Consider the following 25,062-nt stretch of genomic DNA (forward strand, 5'->3'; position numbering starts at 1 on the left):
TGAACGGTTTGCCTTCCAACAGTTTTATATGTTGGACTTTGGAAATAAATTTGAAATTTTGCACAGTGACTTAGCAGTTGCATTCCTGACTCAAGACTAGCACGTTTCCTTTAATATTCTTGTTTCAAGTTTATTTGTATAGCGCTTTTAACAATTAAACATTGTCGCAAAGCAGCTTTACAGAATTTGAATGACTTAAAACATGAGCTAATTTTATCCCTAATCTATCCCCAATGAGGAAGCCTGTGGCGATGGTGGCAAGGAAAAACTCCCTCAGACGACATGAGGAAGAAACCTCGAGAGGAACCAGACTCAAAAGGGAACCCATCCTCATTTGGGCAAAAAAAAAAGTGACCCACTGGATTCACCTGCAACCTCCCTGGAAATGCAGGAGAATGCATTTCAGGGCATCTTTTAGCCTTTGGCTTTCAGGGCCCTAAGGTGGGCCCTGGACCCCGACCGATTTGCTTAGCCGCTTTGTGGCCTTTGGTCACCAGTGCTACACAATCTTTACCAACTGCTACTCAATTTTCATCTTGTTTAGCAATTATTGCTATTTTTTTTCTCCCCCAAACAAATTATTCCCTGCTGAAAATACTGCTGAGATTTGTTGAAATTGACATCCAAGCATGCCAAAATCATTAGAGCCAGAAAAAGATGAAGAAGAAAAGAGAGCAAACAAGCGCCGGTGCACATTGTTTTTCCAAGAAGCATGCAAAGATGACACAGGAAATTTGCCTGAATAAAATTTACTCAAATTGAAGATTTTACTCCAGATAACATTTGGTCCCTCTCTAAAAAGAGTAAAAGTTACTCTTTTGATAGAGCTGTTTTTCCAGACACAATTCTCCTCTATTCAGTATTGCTGGGTTCAAAAGATCGATCCATGATCTGATATCGATTCACGTTCAAAAAATACGAGATCAATTCAAAAATGTGTGGATCGATCTCTTCCAGGTGGCTATAGGCACTATTTTCTCGACCGCGCAAGGACCGCTATAAAAAGCGGGTGCCGGCAAATGAAACCGAAACTTAAGAACGCGAGATGGCTGAAGCTGCTAAAATCACCGCCTGGCCTGAAAGCTGATGTATGGCATTACTTTGGATTCAAACGTTATGAGGACAGAGACGAAGTTGACAGAACAAAAGCAGTGTGCAAACTGTGCCACATAGAGGTAAAATATAGCAGAGATGCCTACTAGTACGGATTGGCCGTATTTTGTACGGAAAAGTTACGTAAATACGATGTTACGGCAAACAGTGTTATTCTGTACGGAATTATTATAAAGTCTTAAATTCCAGTGAGTTGTTTTAAATGTCCAAGCGACTTTTTCAGTCCATGCGCGATTCACAGCTATTTATTTTTACGACAACCGCACGTGCTGTGCGTGAGGTGCGCAGATACCGCACGTGCTGTGCGTGAGGTGCGCAGATACCGCACGTGCTGTGCGTGAGGTGCGCAGATACCGCACGTGCTGTGCGTGAGGTGCGCAGATACCGCACGTGCTGTGCGTGAGGTGCGCAGATACCGCACGTGCTGTGCGTGAGGTGCGCAGATACCGCACGTGCTGTGCGTGAGGTGCGCAGATACCGCACGTGCTGTGCGTGAGGTGCGCAGATACCGCACGTGCTGTGCGTGAGGTGCGCAGATACCGCACGTGCTGTGCGTGAGGTGCGCAGATACCGCACGTGCTGTGCGTGAGGTGCGCAGATACCGCACGTGCATGGTGCTGCTTCTCAATAGTGGAAATGAAACGCTCAGTATCGGGACAAGTGAAGCACAGGTCTCAGGTGTTCCTCCCACGATATACGATACAATGGCCGTGCATTACACCCAGTCAAAAGGGCAATGGATACGCGCACTGCAAACTGAGTAGAACTGACATTATCACTCGTGGTGGTCGCGATGACTGCAGGCGGCATGTCAACTCCAAAAAACATATGGAGTATGCTGAAATGGCGAGTCAGGCGGAAAGTAAATCTGGGGATATCCAGCAGTTTTTTACGAAATCTGTGGATGAAAAGACACGGAACGTGACGCGTGCTGAAGCGGTGATGGTTGACCTGTGCTTGGAGTTGAACTTGCCAATTAGTGCCATGAAATGTGAGTTAAACTTATTCAGTTTCTTTTTACATGTATGATTTTTATTCACTGAAATATCAAACACTGGCTGTACTTCTTTAATTCAAAGTCTTTTCAGTGTTGCAAGTGCAAATGTACATGTAGTATGATCAAAAACAGAATTTTATGATTAGTGCTGTTGGGATTGTGGCAAAAAATTGATCATTCCACTGTTTTAAATACAATTATAAATGTCATTTTATTCAATGTCTCTTCTGAAGCATTATGCTGAAGTATTTATATATTGGGACATTAACGCTACGTTCACACTGCAAGGCTTAATGTTCAATTCCGATTTTTTTGTGAAATCCGATTTTTTTGCGAGGTCGTTCACATTAACAAATATATGCGATTTGTATGTGATCCTCAGTATGAACGAAAAGCGACCTAAAAGTGTTCCGCATGCGCATTGCAGGATACGACGACGTCACGCGCAGTGAGCATGGCCAGTGTTTATGGAAGTAAAACCGCCCGGTTGCGGTGTGACCCATCCAATCTAGCTTGAATAGCTGCATCCCCCCAAATGGAAATCAGCTCCCTAACCTCTGCGTCCTTCCATTGAGAAGATTCTGAACCTTCACAGCCCGAAGCATCCCTCGCATTGATGTCATGCGCAGGGGCGCAGATACGTTTTTTGAACTGGGGGGGGCAAAAAACTGGGGGGGACAAAGCTGCCAGCAAACCAACCCCAACCCCGATATGCCTGTCAAACTTGTTGTGGGTTACCATAGCAACCAAGCTCGAGCTCGCAACCTGTGCAGTCTGCGCAGCTCAACCAACCGAATATCAGTCTTTGTTTTATGTGAGTTGTTGCAACTATGTATACACTGCCGTGCATCTCAATAAACCGAATGGTAATTAGTAATGGTGATTTTTCCGTGAGGTTTGCCTTATGCAAAGAAAGACAGCATAGACGTTTTTTCCTCCCTATAAGTGGGGGGGACTGAACGAGGTGAATTTAAATCTGGGTGGAACCCTCTATCTGCGCCCGTGATTATGCACCATGTTGTTGTAACTTTTTTTGAGAGACCTGCCGCCTACTTCAGCGCAGAATAGTGACATTTGTGGCTTGTTGATGACGTGTAAGTCAGATGAATGCGACCTGGCGGTTCAGACTGAAGTCGCATATGAAAAGAGCGGATAGGAATCGGAATTAGGACCACATATCCAAACGGCCTGGGTCGGATTTGAAAAAAATCGGATGTGTGTCGTTCATATTGTCAATAAAAGATCGGATACAGGTCACATATGGGCGAAAAGATCGGATTTGAGTCACTTCAGCCTGCAGTGTGAACGTAGCCTAAGATAACAATGTCGGACTCTCTTTGGCATGAAATAAGAAATTTTTAAAAAATTTTATTAGAATCCGTTAACAGGTAGAACATTTTGCCAGGCAATATAATATAATACTTTTGAGGAGTTACATTCAATACCAATGATTGGTAGTCAACCGTAATGTCTGCAAACAGGGAACACTATTGTATTTATAAAAATGTTTTGTATTGTATGCTCTAGAAATTTGTTGAGTGGAAATTCAGTTGAGATGGCTGCTCGTGTTTTGTTTATTCAGTTCACACAAAACAGTACTTTTTAATAATTTAAATGTTAAACATATTGGTATATACACCTCTTTATAATGGAAATGTGCATAAATTAATGTTACTGAAAGTCATTCCAAAATACTGAAAAATGTTTTCAAGAATACTGAAATTCAAAATTTGGGGTAGGTATCTCTGAATATAGTGGCAATACAACCAATCTCCGCAACCACTTATCCAGGCACCACGCCAACACAGTTTCAGCTAAACCTGCGGCGAATCAAACTGCACTGGAGTTCAGGCATTTGGTGTTAAATTACATGCACAAACACACATGGGGCTGTTCCTGTAAATAGGGACAGTTTTTACTTTAAAGTGACAATCCAGCAATATCTAAGTAGATTGATATCGGATCGAATCACGGATCGAATCGGATCGTGACCTTATGAATCTGAATCGAATCGATCCAGGAAATCTGGATCGATTCCCAGCCCTACTATTCAGTGTTAATATTTTACTCTTTGTGGTGGTATTTGACTCTATTCAGTGTGTCTTGAAATTAACTCTTACTGTTTCACTCAGTTCAGAGCCACAACCAACTCTGTTACACAATTACTCTGTAATTTTGCTCCCAGTCCAAATTTTACTCTCTCAACTCAAAATCGAGCAAAATTATTTTTGAGGAAAATACTTTTAACCCTGGAGAAATTGCTCAGTCATTTTTCCTGTGTATGCACTGCAGCACACGCATATCAACTGATATGCTCCTAAGAAATATTTAAGATTATTTGAGTGGATCTTTGGCTGGATTGAGTCAAAGTTCAAAAAGGCACTGTTCATCAGTGTTGCAGTTCTTAAGAATGACTTGAATTGCTGTCCTGAAACATCCAAAGTGCCTCCTGAGCATCAAATCGCTGTACCATCTCACAACAAGTTTTACCTCCAAACAAGTCACCTAAACTATGGCTGACACATTTTTATCCTATTTACGGTAAGCGTTCCCACTGCGAAAGAGAAACTAATCGAAAGTGAAAGTGATTATTCACATGGCAACGGCATGATAGTCTTTTTATGAAAGCGTAAGTGGGCGCTCAGCACTCCGACTCCAGCATGACTGAGTAAGGTGACAAGTTTTATGTTTCGTCTAATTTAGTTAATTTAAAAATTATATTATTTGGCAGTTGGCACATAGGAAAGTATCAAGTTTCTGTCAACATGTTTATCATGCTTGTATGATGATAACTCTTGAAGACATTTATCTAAATCCATGACCTACTCATTCTAAACCTGCCAAGCTTCGCCAGCAAAGCTCTCGACCTCAGAGGGTTGACAGAGAGTAGTGAATCAGTTGACTGTTAAGTTTCTTGCTAAAGAGTTTCTGATCAGCCTAATGGAGACATGTAGACCCCTTGCACTGACATCACATTTACGTTAGCAACTGTCACTACCCTAGACCTGGGGGACAAGCAAACTTTGTTTACAGACTGTTCACATACTGAAACTAAGCGAAGATGTCCGAAGTCTGTTGCTGTTCCCCAAAGAAAACTACAGCGACAAAAGCTCTACTACCGGATTACTTGAATAATCTTAGTCAGAAAGAAGCAAAGGATAGATCTACATGGCAGTTAGTTTTAGTGGTTATGATCTGTACAAAGTTCCTTGAAATGAGTGGCGTGACAGTGCAGATTTGTGCCCTAGTGTTAGCGTTAGCTACATGTTGGAATATAGCTTCTTTTTCCTGAAGAATCCTGACACGATTTAAAACAGTTTAAAAAAAAAAAAACACCACAAAAGCAAAAAAAAAAAAAAATCTTTTGTGTAAAGCCTTTTTCCGGACATCAGCTTAAAAGTTGATGTCCGGAAAAAGGCTTTACACACAGCCTTTTTTGGGAACAGAATGTTGCGAAAGCCAAAGCATTTACCCTCAAAGACTCTGACTTGAACTGTGGGGTAGATGGTATTCCCAGCCCTCCATGTCTCATCAACCCCAAGGACATATAGTTACACAGCTATTTGCACTCCATCATTTATACAGTGATGCTTATAATTGTTAAAACAATATCTGAAGTGTTATTTGTAAATTAACAAAATCTTGCTCTAGACTTTCAATATTGTAAGATTTTATTTTAATTTTATCAAATGGAACAAATAGTTAAACGCTAACAAAATCGACACATTCCAATTGTAGCTGTAGTCATATAATAGCTATAATCACCCTTGTACTAATAATTTCAATAAACAGTTAATGTTCAGTTCCCTCTTAATTTATGCTCTATTCAAAAGGCACAATGGAATCACACAGGTTGGGGGGGGTGTGAGAGTGAGTAACAAATTATTATTTTTTTAAAATCCAAAATAGTTTTTCCTGCCTTAGTCGATTTATTTCCATTTCGCATGCAGCTGTTGTAAAGTTCAGTGTGTTTGTGTAGAACTCTCTCCAACTGTAGGTTCATTACTTCACTCTAACTCCATGGTGACATTTTGCACAGGACTGGGATCCCAGGGTTTCCCATACATAGACCATTGTGTAGCGCAGCGCCACACAATGGATTCCTATCGCCACACAATCAGACTCGTGATTTTAAAAAAAAATAATTCTGTTGCGTATCGTTCTGTTCATTCATAGTGCTCTTTCTTCTCGTTCACACGCGCGCGCGCGCACACCCACACACAGAGAGAGAGAGAGAGAGAGACGGAGAGGCGTGTACACAGGCCTGCCGTTGCGTATATACCCGGACTGCAAGTAGGCCTGTTAGGCTAATTAAAAATAACGCAGCCTTCCCTATTCGCCTTCCGACCCCTTGTTTTAAAAGGTAGCCTATGTCGTGCTCGTGATGAGCTTTATCATAGCCTTCTTGGCTTACAGGAAACGGACATCCCTGAGTCAGGCTATAAACTAATTTTGATGCATACAGTAGCAGCTTGACGCAAGGAACCAGCCTTATTGCATTATCCCGTTTATCCCGCTTCAGCATTCATGCAAGTTATTAATAATGGCTTGACATTCACAATAAATAAGGATTTCACACTAGCCTAAATAAAATGTTGCTATACTCGCGGGGATGCCTAGCTGATGCTATCTGAAGCATAAAATCTGAATATTTTAAGAAACATCTTTATTAACTTTATTGGCTAAGTAGAATTGCGAGCGGGATTTCTCAGCTATGAATAGGGTAAGCACATAGAAATTCAGTATTCCTTTGTATATTTTTTTTGATGTAATGGAAATTTTTAGTGCTTTGATGATGAAGAAAATGTACTTTTTTATCCATAGATTAAAACAGACCTCAGGAATAGGCTCCAAGGGGAACACCTGGCAGCCTGCTTACGAATCTTCATAAATGGTCCCGAACCCAATGACTTCCTGTAAGATAGGGCACTTGAGGTTTTTTTTTCAGGAAGCCACGCAGAATTAAATGTTCTGATAGGGCATACAGACTTTGCACCAATTAGTGTAATGCTTTTTCATTATTGTTAGTTGCCTTGGTGTTACCTTAAGTGGTTTCTTACATCTAATTATGATATTTTATTATTATTTTGTTGTTACATTATACTCATCTCATTGTCTCTAGCTGCTTTATCCTGTTCTACAGGGTCGCAGGCAAGCTGGAGCCTATCCCAGCTGACTACGGGCGAAAGGCAGGGTACACCCTGGACAAGTCGCCAGGTCATCACAGGGCTGACACATAGACACAGACAACCATTCACACTCACATTCACACCTACGGTCAATTTAGAGCCACCAGTTAACCTAACCTGCATGTCTTTGGACTGTGGGGGAAACCGGAGCACCCGGAGGAAACCCACGCGGACACGGGGAGAACATGCAAACTCCACACAGAAAGGCCCTCGCCGGCCACGGGGCTCAAACCCGGACCTTCTTGCTGTGAGGTGACAGCGCTAACCACTACACCACCGTGCCGCCCTGTTACATTATACTATTTATTTAATTTTAGTATTGGTTGAGGTAAGTGTTGAGTTCAATATTTAAAATAAAAACCTCCAGCTTGTTTTTTGCAATTTATTCCTTGAATGTCAACTAAAGAATGATTGAAAGATTGCCACCAAAAAGGCAAAAAACTAAGGTAAAAACTAAACTTTAACTTCAGTTTTGGTGAGTAATTTTCATCAATTTAAAAGACAGGTTTTCCACCAACATCAAGCCCAGCAAACTAATGGCCTGCCCTGTAATGTAAAGTTGGGTCGAGGAATGAAACCAGGCAGGGTTCTGGTAAAAATTGTTTTAGCTGTCTTCTCTTAAAGAACTTAAAAGAATTTAGATTGAACTGAATAATCTCAAATGCTTCTTGTAGCTTTAAAATAGTCCCAGCAGGTGAGTCTGAAGAAAAATACTGTGTTTGAACACCGCCCGCTGTAAACACTTTGCATACACCCCAATGACGACTCCACCGACCGCCACGACACCACCGTGCACGATTCCCTCATCGGCACAGTGGAGCGCCACAAATTGCTACCTGGTCTGTGGGGAAACACTGGGATCCTCTAACAGAAACAAAGCTCCAGCGCACTGTTCTTAATCTTCTGTTCTTTCAGGATATATCGTGCATGTTGCTCCTTGTTGGATTTTTTTTTTTTAAATGAGTTATATCAGAGTTGTTTTTTGTTTTGACCAATATGGGTTTTCCCTGTCGAATAAGGAAGCTGGTTCATCTGTAAGAAATTAATTTGATTTTGCTTGAACACTTTTTCATGAAGACGCTAATGAGAATGTGAGCGGAAATAAAATGAGATCCTTAAGTAAACTCTTCACTCCCTTCCACTTTTTTTTTTAAATGCATTCTAAATATAATCACCAATTTCTCTGGATATTTCAAGCTTAGCTCCTCTTGTCGTATTCTCTTTTTAACCATTCGTTTCTTCATTGTTCTTGTAGCATTTGCTTCTCTTTAACATTTTTCTTGATAGTGGGGAGACGGTAATACTGTTTATCTATTTCTCGATTTGAGCAACCAAAAATGGCAAAAAAAATATATTGAAGACAGTTCATAGTTGCTTACATGAAATTACACCTGGGGGTCTGTTTGACCCCCAGGTGTAATTATCACATGATGCATAACTTCATGCGCAAGGGGTCTATTTGAAGTCATGGAGAAGCATGATCCTGGTTTAGTTGTGAAGAAGCAGAAATATCATACATTTGAAAATATGTGCTGTGAGGTAAATTTTCGGTGCTGCTGCTTTTAAATAGGTTTCAATCTAGTTAAAACAAATAAATAAAATTCTCATTCTGCTTGTTGCATTTATTATCCTGTTGACTGTTTTATGTTGGTTTAAATGTTAACTCTGCAAAAAAAAATTATTAAAAGTTAATTTTATTTTAATTAATGGGTGGTGTAGTGGTTAGCACTGTCTCCTCACAGCAGGAAGGTTCTGGGTTTGAGCCCAGTAGCTGACGGGGGGGGGCTTTCTGTGTGGAGTTTGCATGTTCTCCCCGTGTCTGTGTGGGTTTCCTCTGGGTGATCTGGTTTCCCCCACAGTCCAAAGACATGCAGTTGGGGCAGCCTTGAGCAAGGCACCTAACCCCCAACTGTTCCCCAGGCCCACTCCTCTGAGTAGGTGTATGTGCTCATTGTGTGTGTACTGCTTCAGATGGGTTAAATGCAGAGGAATTTCACTGTGCTTAAGTGTACATGTATGTTGTTCTTTGTGACATTCTTGTAAGTTAGTCATTTGTCTAGTAAACGGAGTTGTTCCTGGTCACTTTGACTAGCACCAAAATTTCCCAGTGGTCAAAACTCTGATACAAGGGTAGAGCTAAAATCGGATCACTATTTCTCACTAAAGTTGATCAGCCTGAAATAAGGTTTGTTGCATTTAGGTGCTAATACACTGCCCAGCCATAAAGGTTGCCATTCTGATTTTAAATAAGCAAGTACATACAAGCCTTTGATTGTGTAAATCACTGCAGTAATTATGAATGCGTTTCAGCTTGCAACAATTCTTTTAACCCTGAATGATGCAGTGAGTAGGTTCTCCTTTTTTAAACAAACATGTCGGAAGATGCATCCCAAGGTTGTGGAAGAGACATTGCTGTGTTTCAGAAGGATTAAATTATTGGCCTGCATCAAGCAAAGAAAACAACTATGGAGATTGCTGAAATTACTGGAAGTGGGTTAAGAACTGTTCAACACGTTATTAAAACCTGGAAGGATAGTTGTGCACCATCAGCTTCATGGGAAAAAAATTGTGGTTGGCAAAAGATCCTGACTGACCATGATCAGAGATCACTTAAATGCTTGAAGTCAAATTATTAAAAAAAAAAAGAGAGAAGAATTGACAGTAGATCTCAGTTATGTTTAATTGTGAAATTGCGCATTTCCACACTCACAATATGAAAAGAATTCACAGGATTGGTACTAAACAGCTGTGTGGCCAGAAGAAAACCACTAGTAGGTGGGGATAATCAGGAGAAAAGACTTCACTTTGCTGGAGAACATCAGGATTGGACTCTGGAACAATGGAAAAAGGTCCTGTGGTTTGATAAGTCCAGATTTACCCTATTCCAGAGTGATGGGTATGTCGGAGTAAGAAGGGAAGCACATGAAGTGATGTGCCCATCATGCATAGTGGCTACTGTACAAGCCTCTGGAGGCAGTGTTATGATCTGGGGTTGATTTAGTTGATCCGGTAATGTTATGTGGCAATAAAATAGTCATTTGAATGTGTAGGTGTTCCAAATAAAGTGAACGGTGAATGTATCTCTCCCCTGCTTCAGTAACATGCTCTGCTGGCAGTTAAAATTGAAACAAACTGCCAGCGAGTGTGAAATTGAAAGTCTTTTTATATTAACTAACCTTATAAGATCAAATAATGTGGTAATGCATTACAATATTCTGATGGTTCGCACAGAGCTTTGTTCACGTCAGTGCCAAGTTGGAAAACTCTTTAAACATGTGCATCACACGTGTGGGGAATGGTTATGTTAACCCACATTGTTTCTTCCTCTCCAGCTTTCTCCCCGTGCCGACTCAGCTGTCTCAAGACCAGCTTGAGGCAGAAGAGACAGCCAAGGCACAGAGGTCCCATTCCACAGCGCTGGTGTTAACTCGTCGAGAACCTCCTCCATATGGCTCCCGGAAAGGATGGGTGCCTCGCACTTCCGAGGTACTTTTAATATGGGACTGTTGCATGTGGTTTCAGTATACACATCAAAATGATTTGATAATCCTCATTCGTTGGCAGGTTGCTTACATGTCTGCTGTGTTTTCAAAGGATTTTGGCGATGGTGGAGCATTTCCAGAGATTCATGTGGCTCAGTACCCGCTTGAAATGGGCAGGAAGAAGAAAACCTCCAATGCCCTAGCCTTACAGGTGGATGCGGAGGGGAAGATCAAGTACGATGCGATTGCTCGTCAAGGACAGGGAAAAGATAAGGTGCATGTGATACTAAAGTGGCATTAAGTTGCTAATGGTTAGGAGTGGATTTTTTTTTTTAAAAATGTGCTTAAATGTTGTGTATTGTCTTTCTTTTAAACAGGTCATATTTAGTAAATATACAGATTTGCTTCCGAAGGAAGTGCTTCATGATGATGTCCCTGAACTGCAGAAACCTGATGGGGAGGCAGTTAAAGAGGTAGGATATCCTCAGAAGTATTTAAGATCCAAATTCCTCAGAACTGCAAATACAGCCATATTTGTTAAACAATTTTCATTCAGAAGAGCTATTGGAAATTCAACACTCTTAATATTTTCCATTCATAAACGTTTTCATAAGGTGTACACACTAGAAACCCCCCCCCCCCACCCCACCCCCCACCCCCCCCCACACACACACACACACACACCAAAAAAAAAAAAAAAAAGACTAGATGTTAGTAGCCATTGGGTTCTTGGTCACTTCTTGTAATTCAGTTTGATTGGGCAGCCAGCTGTAAGAAGAATCACGTTAGTTCCACACTTTGAATGTTCCCAGTGGGAACTGGTCAAGCTTTCGAAATGGTTTTATATAGTAGTGTGGATAACCATAACAGTTGTGTAGTTTTGGATAAAGGTAAATAATTTGTACACTTAACCAGAGGCATTCCAAAAAACAGATATTGAGCCATCATAAATTTTCAATTATGATTTTTATGCCGGCTACCATCTTAGGGGGTGGTGGTTGTCTTGAATTGTGACATAGAAGTTCCTGGGCAATTCTGAAGTCCCACATTTGAATTCTGCATCATAAAAATGTACAATTTGAGACGGAGATCATTCATATTGGACTAGTTCATGGACCTTATTTGCAATTACAATTTTCATACCAGTGATGGCCACCATTGAATTTTCAATGGCTTACATGTATTATCATCCAAATGACAATTCTCAAGGACTATATATGATGATAAATTTACCTATGTCCTGAATATCATATTTTATTCTGTCCACATTCACTGGATATGAGCAATTGTGCGCTCTGATAGCCTAGTAGTAGAGTAGCCAATCAGCTCATATACCATGAGTAGAGAAAAACAAAATGGCGGAGTGTTGCTGAACCAACTGAGGATGAAGACGACCCCCCACACACGCACAAAAAAAAGGAATAAAATATTTGATTGTAAGAAAGGGTTCCCCCCCCAAAAAAAAAAAAAAAATTTATTGTATTTTTCACAAACTGCTACTCTCATTTTGCTGGGTTGTTTACATTCTAAGCGGAAAATTTTGTCGGATGTGTTGTATAAAGGTTTTTTTTTTTTTTTAATTATATATATATATATATATATATATATATATATATATATATATATATATATAAAAATTTATTGAATTTGCAAATAAAAAAAGACCTCCATTTCTCAAAATCCAGTGAATGTGGATGTAAGTTATACCACTCAATCTCATCATACATGGCTTATAACCAACTCACCGCTACGCACCTCATTGGCTATCAGCTCATGTACAACTCGATTTCATGGAATAACTGTTAAATTGATCTGAAAATTGTCACTGGTGGCCATTTTGAAAAATGGCTGCTATGGGCGACATTGAAAATTCACAATGGCTCAGTATCCAATTTTGTTTTAATTTTATTTTTTTTGAATGTCTGTAGCTATACATGTCTACCACATGATGCGCTTTTTTCCCCAAAATGCACAATTTTTTAAAATGGAATTTTTAGTTAAGCTGCATCACACACACCCTTGTCAAGTTCTGTCTCTCAACACAGCTATACTACACACGGGTGTGTGCTTTTCTGAATCATGTCCATTACATCGAATTTGCCACAGATAGACCCTAGTCAAGTTTGAGAGACCTCTCCAGATAAAGTAAATGGGATGTGTTTGAGCTCAATTTGGAGTGCCTTGAACTCTTTACCCCTTAATGACAACATATGACGACCCCGTGTATATCCCATAATGACGACATATGACGCCTTGTCTAAAACCTTTGTCTTTAGACTTTTTTTCTTGTAAATATGTTCGAAGGGTGAACAGTATATACATATACAAGGGTGGCTGTAGCAACTGCTTTAAGGGGTAAAGAGTTACAGGGTTTGTGGATGTATTTAAATGAAATTACAGTTTGACTTTTAATAAGTTATCAATTTCTTACAAAAATTTTTTTTTCTTTGTCATAATGGCTTATCGCATGTAGTTTAATGGCCAAAAATGTCAGTTTAATCCATTTGAATTAAAACCTATAGCACAGTGTGCAAAAACTGAGGTGAAGAAACTTTCTGAATACAGTCTGAAAGCTTTACAGTGGAATGTTTGCTACATTTTGTTCAAGTTGTATTATTCATTTTATTCTAGATGTAAAATAGTTCTAAATTTAGCTGAAATCACGTTTATTGCAGTGAGTCTTTCCATATTGCTCGTCATTCTCTCTTTCTTTCTGTCTCCTACCTAAGCTCACAGAAAAGACCAGAGCTGCTCTGGAGAAGCAGGTGTCCCAGAAGATAGCTGCAGCCATGCCTGTACGAGCAGCAGATAAACAGGCCCCAGCACAGTACATACGGTAAAGCCATTAGTTACTGTCTATCTGGAGTAATGTGGTGCATTAACTTTTTTTTTCTTTCTATATTTAAATCAGTGCTTTATTATAATCTTTATTTTTAATAGGTACACACCTTCACAGCAGGGCGTGGCATTTAATTCTGGTGCCAAGCAAAGGGTCATTCGGATGGTGGAGATGCAGAAAGACCCAATGGAGCCACCACGGTTCAAGTACGTTTTATTACATCTATTTTAACTTTTAATGCTATGGGTTACATGCTTTTAACAAGGGATATTAAAACAAGCAACAGTTTAAAATCCATACAAAAATATAGATTTATTAAAAATCTACCAGTCTGGTAGTTGGATTGACCTCTAATTTCCTAAGCCGCTAACTAAATGGACATTTTGCCTGCTATGTAGCAATTTACCTTCATAATCGAGATTAAAGGGGTAGGAAATGTTCATCCCTTCTCTCAAGGTTTGCATGTTTTGTCTTTTATTTGATCTGCAAACCTAATCTACAAAATAGGGTGAAAGTTCAGCAGTGGTATTATGGTAAAATGTATCCATCTTCTCACCATGGCACAAATCATAAATAGGTCCACATATCACCTTACCTATATAAATGACCAAGTAATTTATATATTTGTTTAATTGGGTACCATTTCATCTACTGTTAGGACTTGTGTGAAAATATGATGTTTTAGGTCACATTCGTGCAGAAATCTAAAAAAAAAATTCTAAAGGGTTCGGAGATGTCCACAGGGTTTCTCCGCCTACACAGACGGTCTGTGCCGGCTACTCAATCCCAGGGAGGGGGAAAAAAAACCCCTCAACTTTCAGACACCACTATACATATAGATATTATTTGCATGAAAACATAAGGTGTGTCATGTAGCCAACAGCATGGAGTAATGTTAAGAGATCCAAAACTTTAGAGGACTTTGCTTATTTTTTTTTCCCTCTGTACTCTCTAATTTCCATTAAACACGTCTTCAGTGGAGTAGTGCACTGTAGCATGCTTCATTACACTGTCCAAATAATCAGTCATGAAATTCATTACTAGCTGTTGACTTGATCAAATTTGAGCAATTTGGTTGATTAGTTGTTGCAACCCTACTTTACATGTTTAACCTGCAGTAACCAGTGCACATAATGAAGAAAACTGTTCAAGAAGGAACCCATGAGAATTTTCAGCGCTTTCTGTTTGAATATACCAGAGATCTCTTCTTACTCCCGTACCCCCGGATTGTACAGCAGCTTTAACTTCTACATTACCAAGACTAAATGATTGTTTATATAGTGTACAATTTGTCAGGTGCTACATCTGTCTCTTTTATATAGGATTAATAAGAAGATTCCTCGTGGCCCTCCCTCTCCTCCTGCTCCAGTCATGCACTCTCCCAGCAGAAAGGTAGGACTCGGTTACACCTCAACTATCAGCTTTACACACTCCACAACTGCGTTTCTGTAGTTCTTGTACATGTACTCTGATTAACTGATTCACTTCAAAGTTACTGTGCTGCTGTTTCCTCTAGATGACTGTGAAAGAACAACAAGAATGGAAGATTCCTCCCTGCATTTCCAACTGGAAGAATGCCAAGGTAACATAAGTGGACTTTTTCTGCAAGCCTCTGATGCCCAGCATCCTAACAGTTATTTAACAGATGTCTGTTCAAATAAGGCTCCAACTAGTTTACTATTAATCAAATGATTGAATCTATCAGGATTTTTCCCATGTTTTAATCATATATGTATTTCACTGTGTTTTACGACAGCATATTAGGGGGATTTGTAGGTTAAAAAACTGGAACTGAGGCAGGGGGGAATATTCTGAGAAGAAAAACTCAATTTCCAAGAATAAACTCATACTATCTCAAAGTTCCAATTGCTTCCTGGCTGCTGTGTGTTGTGGGAAATGTAGTTGAAAATTTTATTAGCACATAATAATACCCTGCTCCGAAAGAAAGGGGGGGGAATATACTGGTTTATTTACCTCTGTCCATCCGTAACAACCTTTTATTCTCAGCAACCACAAATCATAGCCACTCGGTACCAAACTTCAGCTTTGGGGTTCTATACCGTGTATACTGTTCAAGTCTGTCGCACATCAACTTCCTGTTTACTGATTGAATGTGCTTATGAAACATATAGCGTGGATTTACACTATTTTCGTAGCATTTTTCTCCGCAACTAAAAATTACATCTGCTTGATATTTGGTACCGAGCTTCAGCTTTGGGTTCTATACCGTGTATACCGTTTTCAGGTCTGTCGCACATCAACTTCGTGTTTACCGACTGAATGTATTTACGAAACATATAGTGTGGATTTTGATGGTATTTCAAAATGACAGTTTACCAGGATGCTATTTGAAATCCCTGCTCTTTACTTACTTGTTTCAGGATTAATTATTTGTTGAATTCAACATTCATAATAAGTGTCCTGTTCCTTCAGTTGCTTGCATTGTGATACAAGTGCGAGCGGGGGGATACGTAAGTGAGCAGTAGCTCACAGTTGATCTTGTTTTATACTGCGCAATCAAAAAGGAAAAACTGCGTTTCCTATAACTGCTCAGTCATTACAAAATAAGACATTTGGGCAGATGAGAAGAATCTATGCACTGAATGTAATGGGGGGCCTTGCACAATAATTATACATTTATAAACAGCCAAGACAAAAAAAGAACATGGATAAACAAACCTGTGGGATTTATTTATACATCTCTTGTTACATCCAGGAAGTTCAGCATGCTTCCTGGTTGCAATGCGTTCTGGGAAATGTAGTTAATCTCTTAAACCATTCTTTTTATATTGTGCAATTGAAGAGGAAAGACTGGATTTCCTATAACTTTTTGCTCAGCCAGGGTGTCTGATCTGGTGTTCTGACCCCCCCCCCCCCCCCCTCCCCCCCCCAAAAAAAAAATAGGATTTTGTTTTTCTCAAATTTATAACTTTAATCTTGGAAATTCCCCCTTAGCATATTGCCCTCTGTCTTAGTTCATTTAAAATTTTTTTTTATAAATACTACAATGCCCTGAAAATGCTGTTGTAGGTTTCAGAATAGGAATGCAAAATTTCCACCATTTTATTTTTGAATGCTGATGTCTTCACACATGTTTTTCAGAAAGCACTGGGAACTCTATTCAGTTGTCCAAAATGTAAACTGCTCTTTTTTCATTCTCTCATTTTTTAAAAACAAATAAAGGGCTACACAATACCACTGGACAAGCGTCTAGCTGCTGATGGAAGAGGTCTTCAGACGGTTCACATCAATGAGAATTTTGCCAAGTTAGCTGAGGCTCTCTACATTGCAGACAGAAAGGTATGCTGTATTTTATTTTTATTATATATTCTGAGTGATTGTGATTAGAGGAGCACCTCTTTAAGGCATTTACAGAAATGAGAAGAAACTTATTTCCCAGCCCAACATCAAATTGCCAAAATCTATTTTAGTGTTGGTGGTATAACAGATAGTTTAACTGTTGGGCTTGTCCATCAAACCATCTCTATCAGTCAGTACAGCCTTTAACTTGTTCATGTTAGGATGCTGTGTGTGTTGAATAGGCACGAGAGGCAGTGGAGATGCGCGCTCAGGTGGAAAAGAAAATGGCCCAAAAAGAAAAGGAGAAAAAAGAGGAGAAGCTCAGGGAACTGGCAAAGATGGCCCGAGACAGGAGAGCAGGGATCAAAAGCCATGGAGACAAAGGTACAAACAACTGATAGTAATGTTAAAATGTAAATGAGTTGTAATACATGTATATCTACAACCCCAGTTCCAAAAAGTTGGGATGCTGTGTAAACAGTCAGTAAAAAATGTGATAATTTGCAAATCATGGAAACCCTATATTTAATTGAAAATGGTACAAAGACCATTTTCAAATGTTGAAACTGAGAAATTTTATTGTTTTTTGAAAATGTATGCTTATTTTGAATTTGTCAGCAATATGTTTCAGAAAAGTTGGGACAAGGGCATGTTTACCACTGTGTTGCATCACCTCTACTTTTAACCACATTCTGTAAACATTTGGGAACTGAGGAAACCAGTTGCTGTTGTTTTGAAAAAGAAATGTTGCCCCATTCTTGCCTGATGTACAATTTCCGTTGCTCAACAGTCCAGGGACTCCTTTGTTGTATTTTGTGCTTCATAATGCACCAAATGTTTTAAATGGAAGACAGGTCTGGACTGCAGGCAGGCCAGTTCAGCACCTGGACTCTTTTACTACGGAGCCATGTGGTTTTAATATCTGCAGAAAGCAGTTTGGCATTGTTTTGCTGAAAGAAGGGAGGCCTTCCCTGAAAAAGATTTTGTCTGGATGGTAGCATATAGCTCTGAAACGTGTATATGTTTTTATATATGAATATGAGATGCCTTCCCAGATGTACAAGCTACCCATGTCATGTGCAGTAATGCACCCTCATACCATCACAGATGCTGGCTTTTGAACTGTGCACTGATGGAGGACACAGTGTCCATGATTTCTAAAAAGAATTTCTACTTTTGATTCGTCAGACCTCAGGACAATTTTCCGCTTCGCCTCAGGCCATCGTAAAAGAGCTCAGGCCCAGAGAAGGTGGCGGTGTTTCTGGATATTGCTTATATATGGTTTTAACGGACAATGGTTTTCTGATGTGTTCCTGAGCCCATACATTGATTTCCACTACAGACACCTGTCTGCTTTTAATACAGTGTTGCCTGAGGGCCTGAAGATCATAGGTATCCAGTGTCCGTTTTCAGCCTTGCCTCTTGCATACAGAGATTTCTCCAGATTCTCTGAATCTTTTAATGATATGTACCATAGATGATCAGGGCTCGAAATTAACTTTTTTTCTTTGTGTCCCCCAGTGGTCCCGAATTCTGTGTTGTATTGTCCCGAATGGAAGCAATAGTGTCCCCATTTTTTTCCTCTCTGAAATAACCAGTGGTTAATATTATCATATGAAGTTTCTATTATATTTGTAACTATGCGATTTTGAACCCTCTATATCATTTTTACAATAAGTCACAAAACACAAGTGACACATGTCCAATACATCATCTACTTCAAAATTACAGTTATTGCATTTTCAGTTTATTAAACTTTGGCGATCTCACTGTATGAATAGATACCCGTTTATTTAAAGGGGCCAACTAGCTCATTCAGAAAATGTTTCAACTCCCTACATCTGCAGTACACTTTAGTTGAAAATAAGACCCCTTTTATGTTTGTTTCATCTACTTATACCTTGAATATCTGTTGGCAAATATAAGGCCAACTTATAATTTTCACCATTACTGTTATCCATTTTTATGTAATATACCTGTTGCCCCATTCAGAGATGTTTTGAAAGCCATCAGCCATACCATCAATGGATGAAATGCACACCCATGTTGTAAGCAGTACAATAGAAGGTTTGACCCAAAAAACGAAATATTTTAATCCAGTCTACAGTGTAAAATAAAGGAAAAACGCCATCCAATCATATCGAGGTACCACCTCAAAATGATTGGATACTGACACGTCAATCAGACTGAAGCCCGCGACTAGCCCGGCCCTTCTGTGTGTGTGTGTGAGAGCGAGCAGAGTGTCACACAGAGCGCAGGATTCTCTCAGTGCGCTCCTTCCAAACAACGGGGATTTACACGAAAACGGAAGATGTTGTTCACAAAATTCTTTCACAGTGAGCGCCACAAGGCTCTCCTGAACACACGGATGTAATTTTTTTTGTCTGTAGTGTAAAAAATGAGGTCACTAGAGCGAGTTAAAAACGAGTGACTTTTCTGCCACGTTTATAATGGGAGTCTATGAGGCTGCGCGGCTGTGCTCTCGTTACTTTCAGGCTTCTCATTCAAAAATAGTAAATCCTATCGCTCAGGTAGACACATTGTGTGAATCAGGACAAGTGTGGCTACTACTTTTGAGAAAATTATGTGTGTGGAGTGAAAATTGGGGCTGAAAACACAGTTTAAATGAGAAAGTTTGAGCTATTTTTCCAAGCTCTTTACACTCTAACTTAACGAGCTCCACTGGTGTGTAACGCAATAGACACCCATTATAAAGCCGGACTTTCTCAGGCTTTATAAGGGGGAGGAGGGATGGAGACGCGGGGGGTGGGAGTGTTTCTTTTCAAAATATGGCTTGCGGGAACCGTTATTCCAAAATCTTGTACTGCACCTTTAATGTAGAACTTTTTTTCTAGATCTATTTTTTTCCATTGTCCCGGGATTGTCCCAGATATGATAATTTTGTGTCCCGATGACATTTTTTATGGTCCCCGGGACATCGGGACACCGTTAGTTTCGAGCGCTGGATGATGATCCCCAAATTCTTTGTAGTTCTTCATTGAGGAATGTTATTCTTAAATTGTTGCACTGTTTGCCCATGCAGTCTTTCACAGAGCGGTGAACCCCTCCCAATCTTTACTTCTGAGAGACTCTGCCTCTTTGGGATGCTCTTTTTATACCCAATCATGTTACTGAATTGTTGCCAATTAATCAAGTTGTGTTTTTTTTTTTTTTTTCAGCATTACACAACTTTTTCAGTCGTTTGTTGCCCCGTCCCAACGTTTTTGAAACTTGCTGCTGACATGTCTGTGAAGATTCTCAATCATCCAGGTCATAGTAAACTGTGGGTGGTAGAAATGGGCAACTGGACTTGCTTGAAGATTCTTGAAAACGTTTCACCTCTCGTCCAAAAGGCTTCCTCAGTTCTGTCTGACTAATAGGGAGTATCAGATATTTATCCTCTCCTGGATCAGAATCAGACTTTTGCAGGAGTTGCTCCCAGCCATTGGTTTAGATTCGTGGATGATACCTGGGTTAAAATCAAAATCCAGGAGGTGGAAGCTTTCTTTCTCGAAACACATCAATGCAGTGGATAGCAACATCAACTTCGCTCAGGAGGATGTCAGTGGGAATAATCTAGCCTTCTTGGATTGTGATGTACACATTAGACAAGACAGAAGCCTTAGTATCGAGGTCTACTGGAAACCCACACACACAGACCAGTACCTACTTTTTGACTCTCACCACTCACTGGAACATAAATTGGGGGTCATTAGGATCTTGCAACACAGGGCTCAGGACATTCCTACAACATTAGAGGGAAAAGAGAAGGAGCAGAATCATATCAAGAAAGCACTTCAGAATTGCGGTTATCCCAACTGGGCTTTCCTAAAGAGCATAAAAAGGAACATAACTGACAAGGATGATAACAGGAACAAACGCAAGAACATTGTCATTCCCTACATTTCTGGTCTATCTGAGAAACTCAGGAGGATCTTCTACAAACACAACATTCCGGTACATTTCAGACCCAGTAACACCCTGAAGCAGAAACTGGTCCACCCTAAGGACAGAATACCCAGACACAAACAGGACAACGTAGTGTATGCAATTCAGTGCAGTGAGAATTGCACGGATTCGTATATTGGTGAGACCAAACAACCGCTATGCGGGCGCCTGGCCCAGCACAGGAGGGCCGGCTCCTCGGGCCAGGACTTGGCTGTCTACATTCATCTTGATGGCAGGGGACACTCATTTCGGGATTGTGATGTGCGCATTTTGGCCAGGGGGGATCGTTGGTGTGGGCGAGGAGTTGAAGGGGCCGTTTTTGTCGACCTGGGGCGGCCATCGCTGAGCAGAGGTGGGGGTCTGGGACGTCATTTGTCGGCCGTCTGCGGGGCGGTGTTGGACGCTCTTCCCAGACGGCTGGGTGTGCGCCGGGACCCAGCTGTTTTCGGTGACTCACGGGAGGACAGAGGGAGTCAGATTGCCGTTGATCGCCCTGGCGGACAGTCCTTTGATCGCCCTGGCGGACAGTCCTTTGATCGCCCTGGTGGCTCGCCGTTCGCACCCGGCCTCCAGTGACCCACACCAACATGATGCCTCAATGACACCTTAGATGAGCTGGTCATCAGGATTCTGATTCTGATCCAGGAGAGGATAAATATCTGATACTCCCTATTAGTCAGACAGAACTGAGGAAGCCTTTTGGACGAGAGGTGAAACGTTTTCAAGAATCTTCAAGCAAGTCCAGTTGCCCATTTCTACCACCCACAGTTTGCTGCTGACATCAAATTCATAAGGAGCGCATATTTTTCAAAAAAACCCAGTAAAGTTTCTGTTTCAACATTTGATATGTTGTCTCTGTACTATTTTGAGTGAAATATAGGGTTTCCATGATTTTGCAAATCTTCATTGTTTTACACAGCATCCCAATTTTTTTTTTTTTTGGGGGGGGGGGAGATTGGGGTTGTAATACATTTTTATAAAATAATCTCCAACACATTCATCAATGCATTTAACGACATACTGCAGTATGAGTGCAGGTCTGACATATTGCTTTTCCCCAGGTGGTGACGACGGTGAAGTTCGGGAGCGTGATGAGATCCGCCATGACCGGAGGAAGGAGAGACAGCACGACAGGAACATCAGCAGAGCTGCCCCTGATAAAAGGTACATTTAATTGCTGCACTGAACAGCTTGTGGTCCAGCCACCAAAGCCCTCTAGGTTAATATCTGTTGCTCGTAGCATTAGTGTTTTCACATGCATTAAGTTTGGAACCACGATGTGAATGTTGTTGCATTGATCATTATCTGTTTGAATGTATGCAGAACTCATCAGGGTTACTGTGTGCTTGACTTGTAGTTTATATTGATCTCTAAAATGATGATTGCCGAAAAGGCATTCTGGCAACTGTGTGATGTGTGGGTTGTTTCTGTGCGCATATGTTGTGTAGCATTGGGGCCTTCATCTCCTCAGTTACTGCAAGTAAGAGATTGTCAGTAGCACTGACATCAGTGTAAATTCATATCTTCCTCAGGTCTAAATTGCAAAGGGACCAGGACAGGGACATCAGTGAGCTGATTGCCCTGGGTCAGCCCAACCCGCGGATCTCCAGCGAGGCTCAGTATGATCAGCGACTCTTTAATCAGAGCAGGGTAATTCACTCGGACCTTTTTCATTCATATCTGTCTGATCACAGATCATTGTTTTTAAAAAAAATTCTCATGATGTATTTGTGAGTTATTTATCTGCCTGTTTGCCAGGGAATGGACAGTGGCTTTGCGGGAGGAGAGGATGAGGTATATAATGTATATGACCAGCCCTTTGGGAGAGGCAGAGACATGGCACAGAACATCTACAGACCCACCAAGAATACAGGCAAGGATGTGTATGCAGATGACCTGGACACCCTCATACAGAGCAACAGGTAGTGAGAAGAAAAAAATGACCAACATGCTATTATCACTTCAGAACACATTGCATCATGACAGCCCGTGATCAATATTTTGTATGTATTATAACAAAGACACAACTTGCTTTCAAGTTATGCTGTGTTCTTTTTCTTTTTTTTTTCTGCTCAGATTTGTTCCAGATAGGGAGTTTTCTGGTACGGATCATGGCCCACGTAGGGATGGACCTGTCCAGTTTGAAGAAGATCCTTTTGGTCTGGACAAGTTCTTGGAAGAGGCCAAGCAACACGGTGGCTCCAAGAGGCCGTCAACCACCGGGCGCTCAAAGGACTATGATCATGACAAGAAGCGCAGGAAGGAGTGAGCAGTGATTTCCAGTACTCATTACACCAGCTTTAAAGATCAATCCATATGGAAAGCTTCTTTTAGTAATCTTCTCTGGTAATTCCCAAATGACTATAAAAAAAAAAATGCAGAATGTCTTGTGTATTAACTTTATTATTATTTTTTTTTTTTACAGCAGATGTCAATACATAGAGCCACCAATTATATTACTGATTTGAAGCTGACCTTGTAAAAAGTGATGGGGCCCTGGCAAAGGCACTCATTCTTTTAATTTTCATAATAAAGTTTGTATTATAAAAGTTGTGAAATAATTTACCAACCAAGGAAGTCGTGCATAACTTGCTTGTGTTCTGTATTTTTTAAAGTTTAGTTTTATCCCCTGGCCTGTGCATTTGTATCGTGTCTCTCCTCCCCCCTCCTCTCGGGTAAAATAACCAATTCCTTGTTTTCAGTTTCAGTGCTACTGTATCAAAACTAATAACTTCCCTCTTAAGCATGTAGTAGCCCTGTTTCCCTATGTTTTCCCTACATAGTTTGTCTGAGGAGTATTTAAACATCCAGTGAAGTGTGGCGTATGTGGGCTTCTGTTGTTGAATAAATCAGTCATATTCATGTTTCAGATCGACAAGATGTTCTCTTCTGTCTGATTACTGCAGTTCTTGCATGTCCACAAACTCTTATTAATGGAAAAAGCTGTTTTGTTTTTTTTAAAATTATACTGTGTATTATGCTTATTACCTGTCCTTAAATTCTGCAGTTCATCACTATCTCAAAGGCAATCACAGTCTAAATGGACAAAATAATGAGGGATGGAACCTAAATGATGAAGCCTTTTGTGAAAAGGCTTCATTTTGTTTAAATAAATCTCAACTACACCCTTTTAAGCTGTTCTGGTTTACAAAGCAATGACACCATAATCTCACTGCTAGTAAAAGAAATGGGTTAAGAAAGCTGTATCTTTGTTTGCAATGTGTGGTAGAAAGGGCGTGGCCAAGTGTCAGTTTGCGAATGGAGGGCGGGGTTGGGGAAGGTGAGTGGCCAAGTCATTACATCTGTTGTCAATTAATGTGCGTTTTTGTTGCAGTGATGGTGGAACATGAAAAGGAGGGGGAGAGCAGAGAAGAGGGCCCCCAGGACGAGAACATGACTGTGTGTGTACGTGTGTGTCCTAGAGTGAGCAAGTGAATACTTGGCAAACTAAGCAGATGGGTTTGGGAATACTTCCTGCATTTCTGGGAAGCATCGCCACCAAAATGTCTCATTTTCATTAATAACCCCTCACAAAGCATTGTGAGCTGTAGTGTGACCATTGCCTAAATAAGATTTGTAAAACAATCCTTGTCTAGATGTTCATCATATTCTCTGATGTAATAGAGTGGTGCTTGAAAGTTTGTGAGCCCTTTAGAATTTTCTATATTTCTGCATAAATATGACCTAAAATAACAGATTTTCACACAAGTCCTAAAAGTAGATAAAGAGAACCCAGTTAAACAAATGAGACAATATCATACTTGGTCATTTTATTTATTGAGGAAAATGATCCAATATTACATATGTGAGTGGCAAAAGTATGTGAACCTCTAGGATTAGTTAATTTGAAGGTGAAATTAGAGTCAGGTGTTTTCAATCAATGGGATGACGATCAGCTGTGAGTGGGCATCCTGTTTTATTTAAAGAACAGGAATCTATCAAAGTCTGATCTTCACAACATGTTTGTGGAAGTGTATCATGGCACGAACAAAGGAGATTTCTGAGGACCTCAGAAAAAACGTTGTTGATGCTCATCAGACTGGAAAAAGTTACAAAACCATCTCTAAAGAGTTTGGACTCCACCACTTCAGTCAGACAGATTGTGTACAAATGGAGGAAATTCAAGACCATTGTTACCCTCCACAGGAGTGGTTGACCAACAAAGATCACTCCAAGAGCAAGGTGTGTAATAGT

At 40.4% G+C, this 25,062-nt stretch overlaps 1 protein-coding gene across 1 annotated transcript in view; it reads left to right on the plus strand.

The window, feature by feature from the left end:
• Positions 1-23,746, plus strand: part of snw1 (SNW domain containing 1) — a 41,624-nt gene extending 17,878 nt beyond the window's left edge. The window contains exons 2-14 of the mRNA XM_060914100.1: positions 10,632-10,785; positions 10,894-11,055; positions 11,159-11,254; positions 13,511-13,617; positions 13,722-13,826; positions 14,943-15,012; positions 15,137-15,202; positions 16,804-16,920; positions 17,163-17,304; positions 21,930-22,032; positions 22,401-22,518; positions 22,627-22,790; positions 22,945-23,746. Of these exons, the coding sequence (XP_060770083.1) occupies positions 10,632-10,785; positions 10,894-11,055; positions 11,159-11,254; positions 13,511-13,617; positions 13,722-13,826; positions 14,943-15,012; positions 15,137-15,202; positions 16,804-16,920; positions 17,163-17,304; positions 21,930-22,032; positions 22,401-22,518; positions 22,627-22,790; positions 22,945-23,137 (1,597 nt within the window). The 3' untranslated portion in view covers positions 23,138-23,746. The remainder of the gene's footprint in view (positions 1-10,631; positions 10,786-10,893; positions 11,056-11,158; positions 11,255-13,510; positions 13,618-13,721; positions 13,827-14,942; positions 15,013-15,136; positions 15,203-16,803; positions 16,921-17,162; positions 17,305-21,929; positions 22,033-22,400; positions 22,519-22,626; positions 22,791-22,944) is intronic.
• The last annotated feature ends 1,316 nt before the right edge of the window (positions 23,747-25,062 follow it).

This window comes from Neoarius graeffei, chromosome 2, assembly GCF_027579695.1.
Source record: "Neoarius graeffei isolate fNeoGra1 chromosome 2, fNeoGra1.pri, whole genome shotgun sequence".
NCBI classification, from domain to species: domain Eukaryota; kingdom Metazoa; phylum Chordata; class Actinopteri; order Siluriformes; family Ariidae; genus Neoarius; species Neoarius graeffei.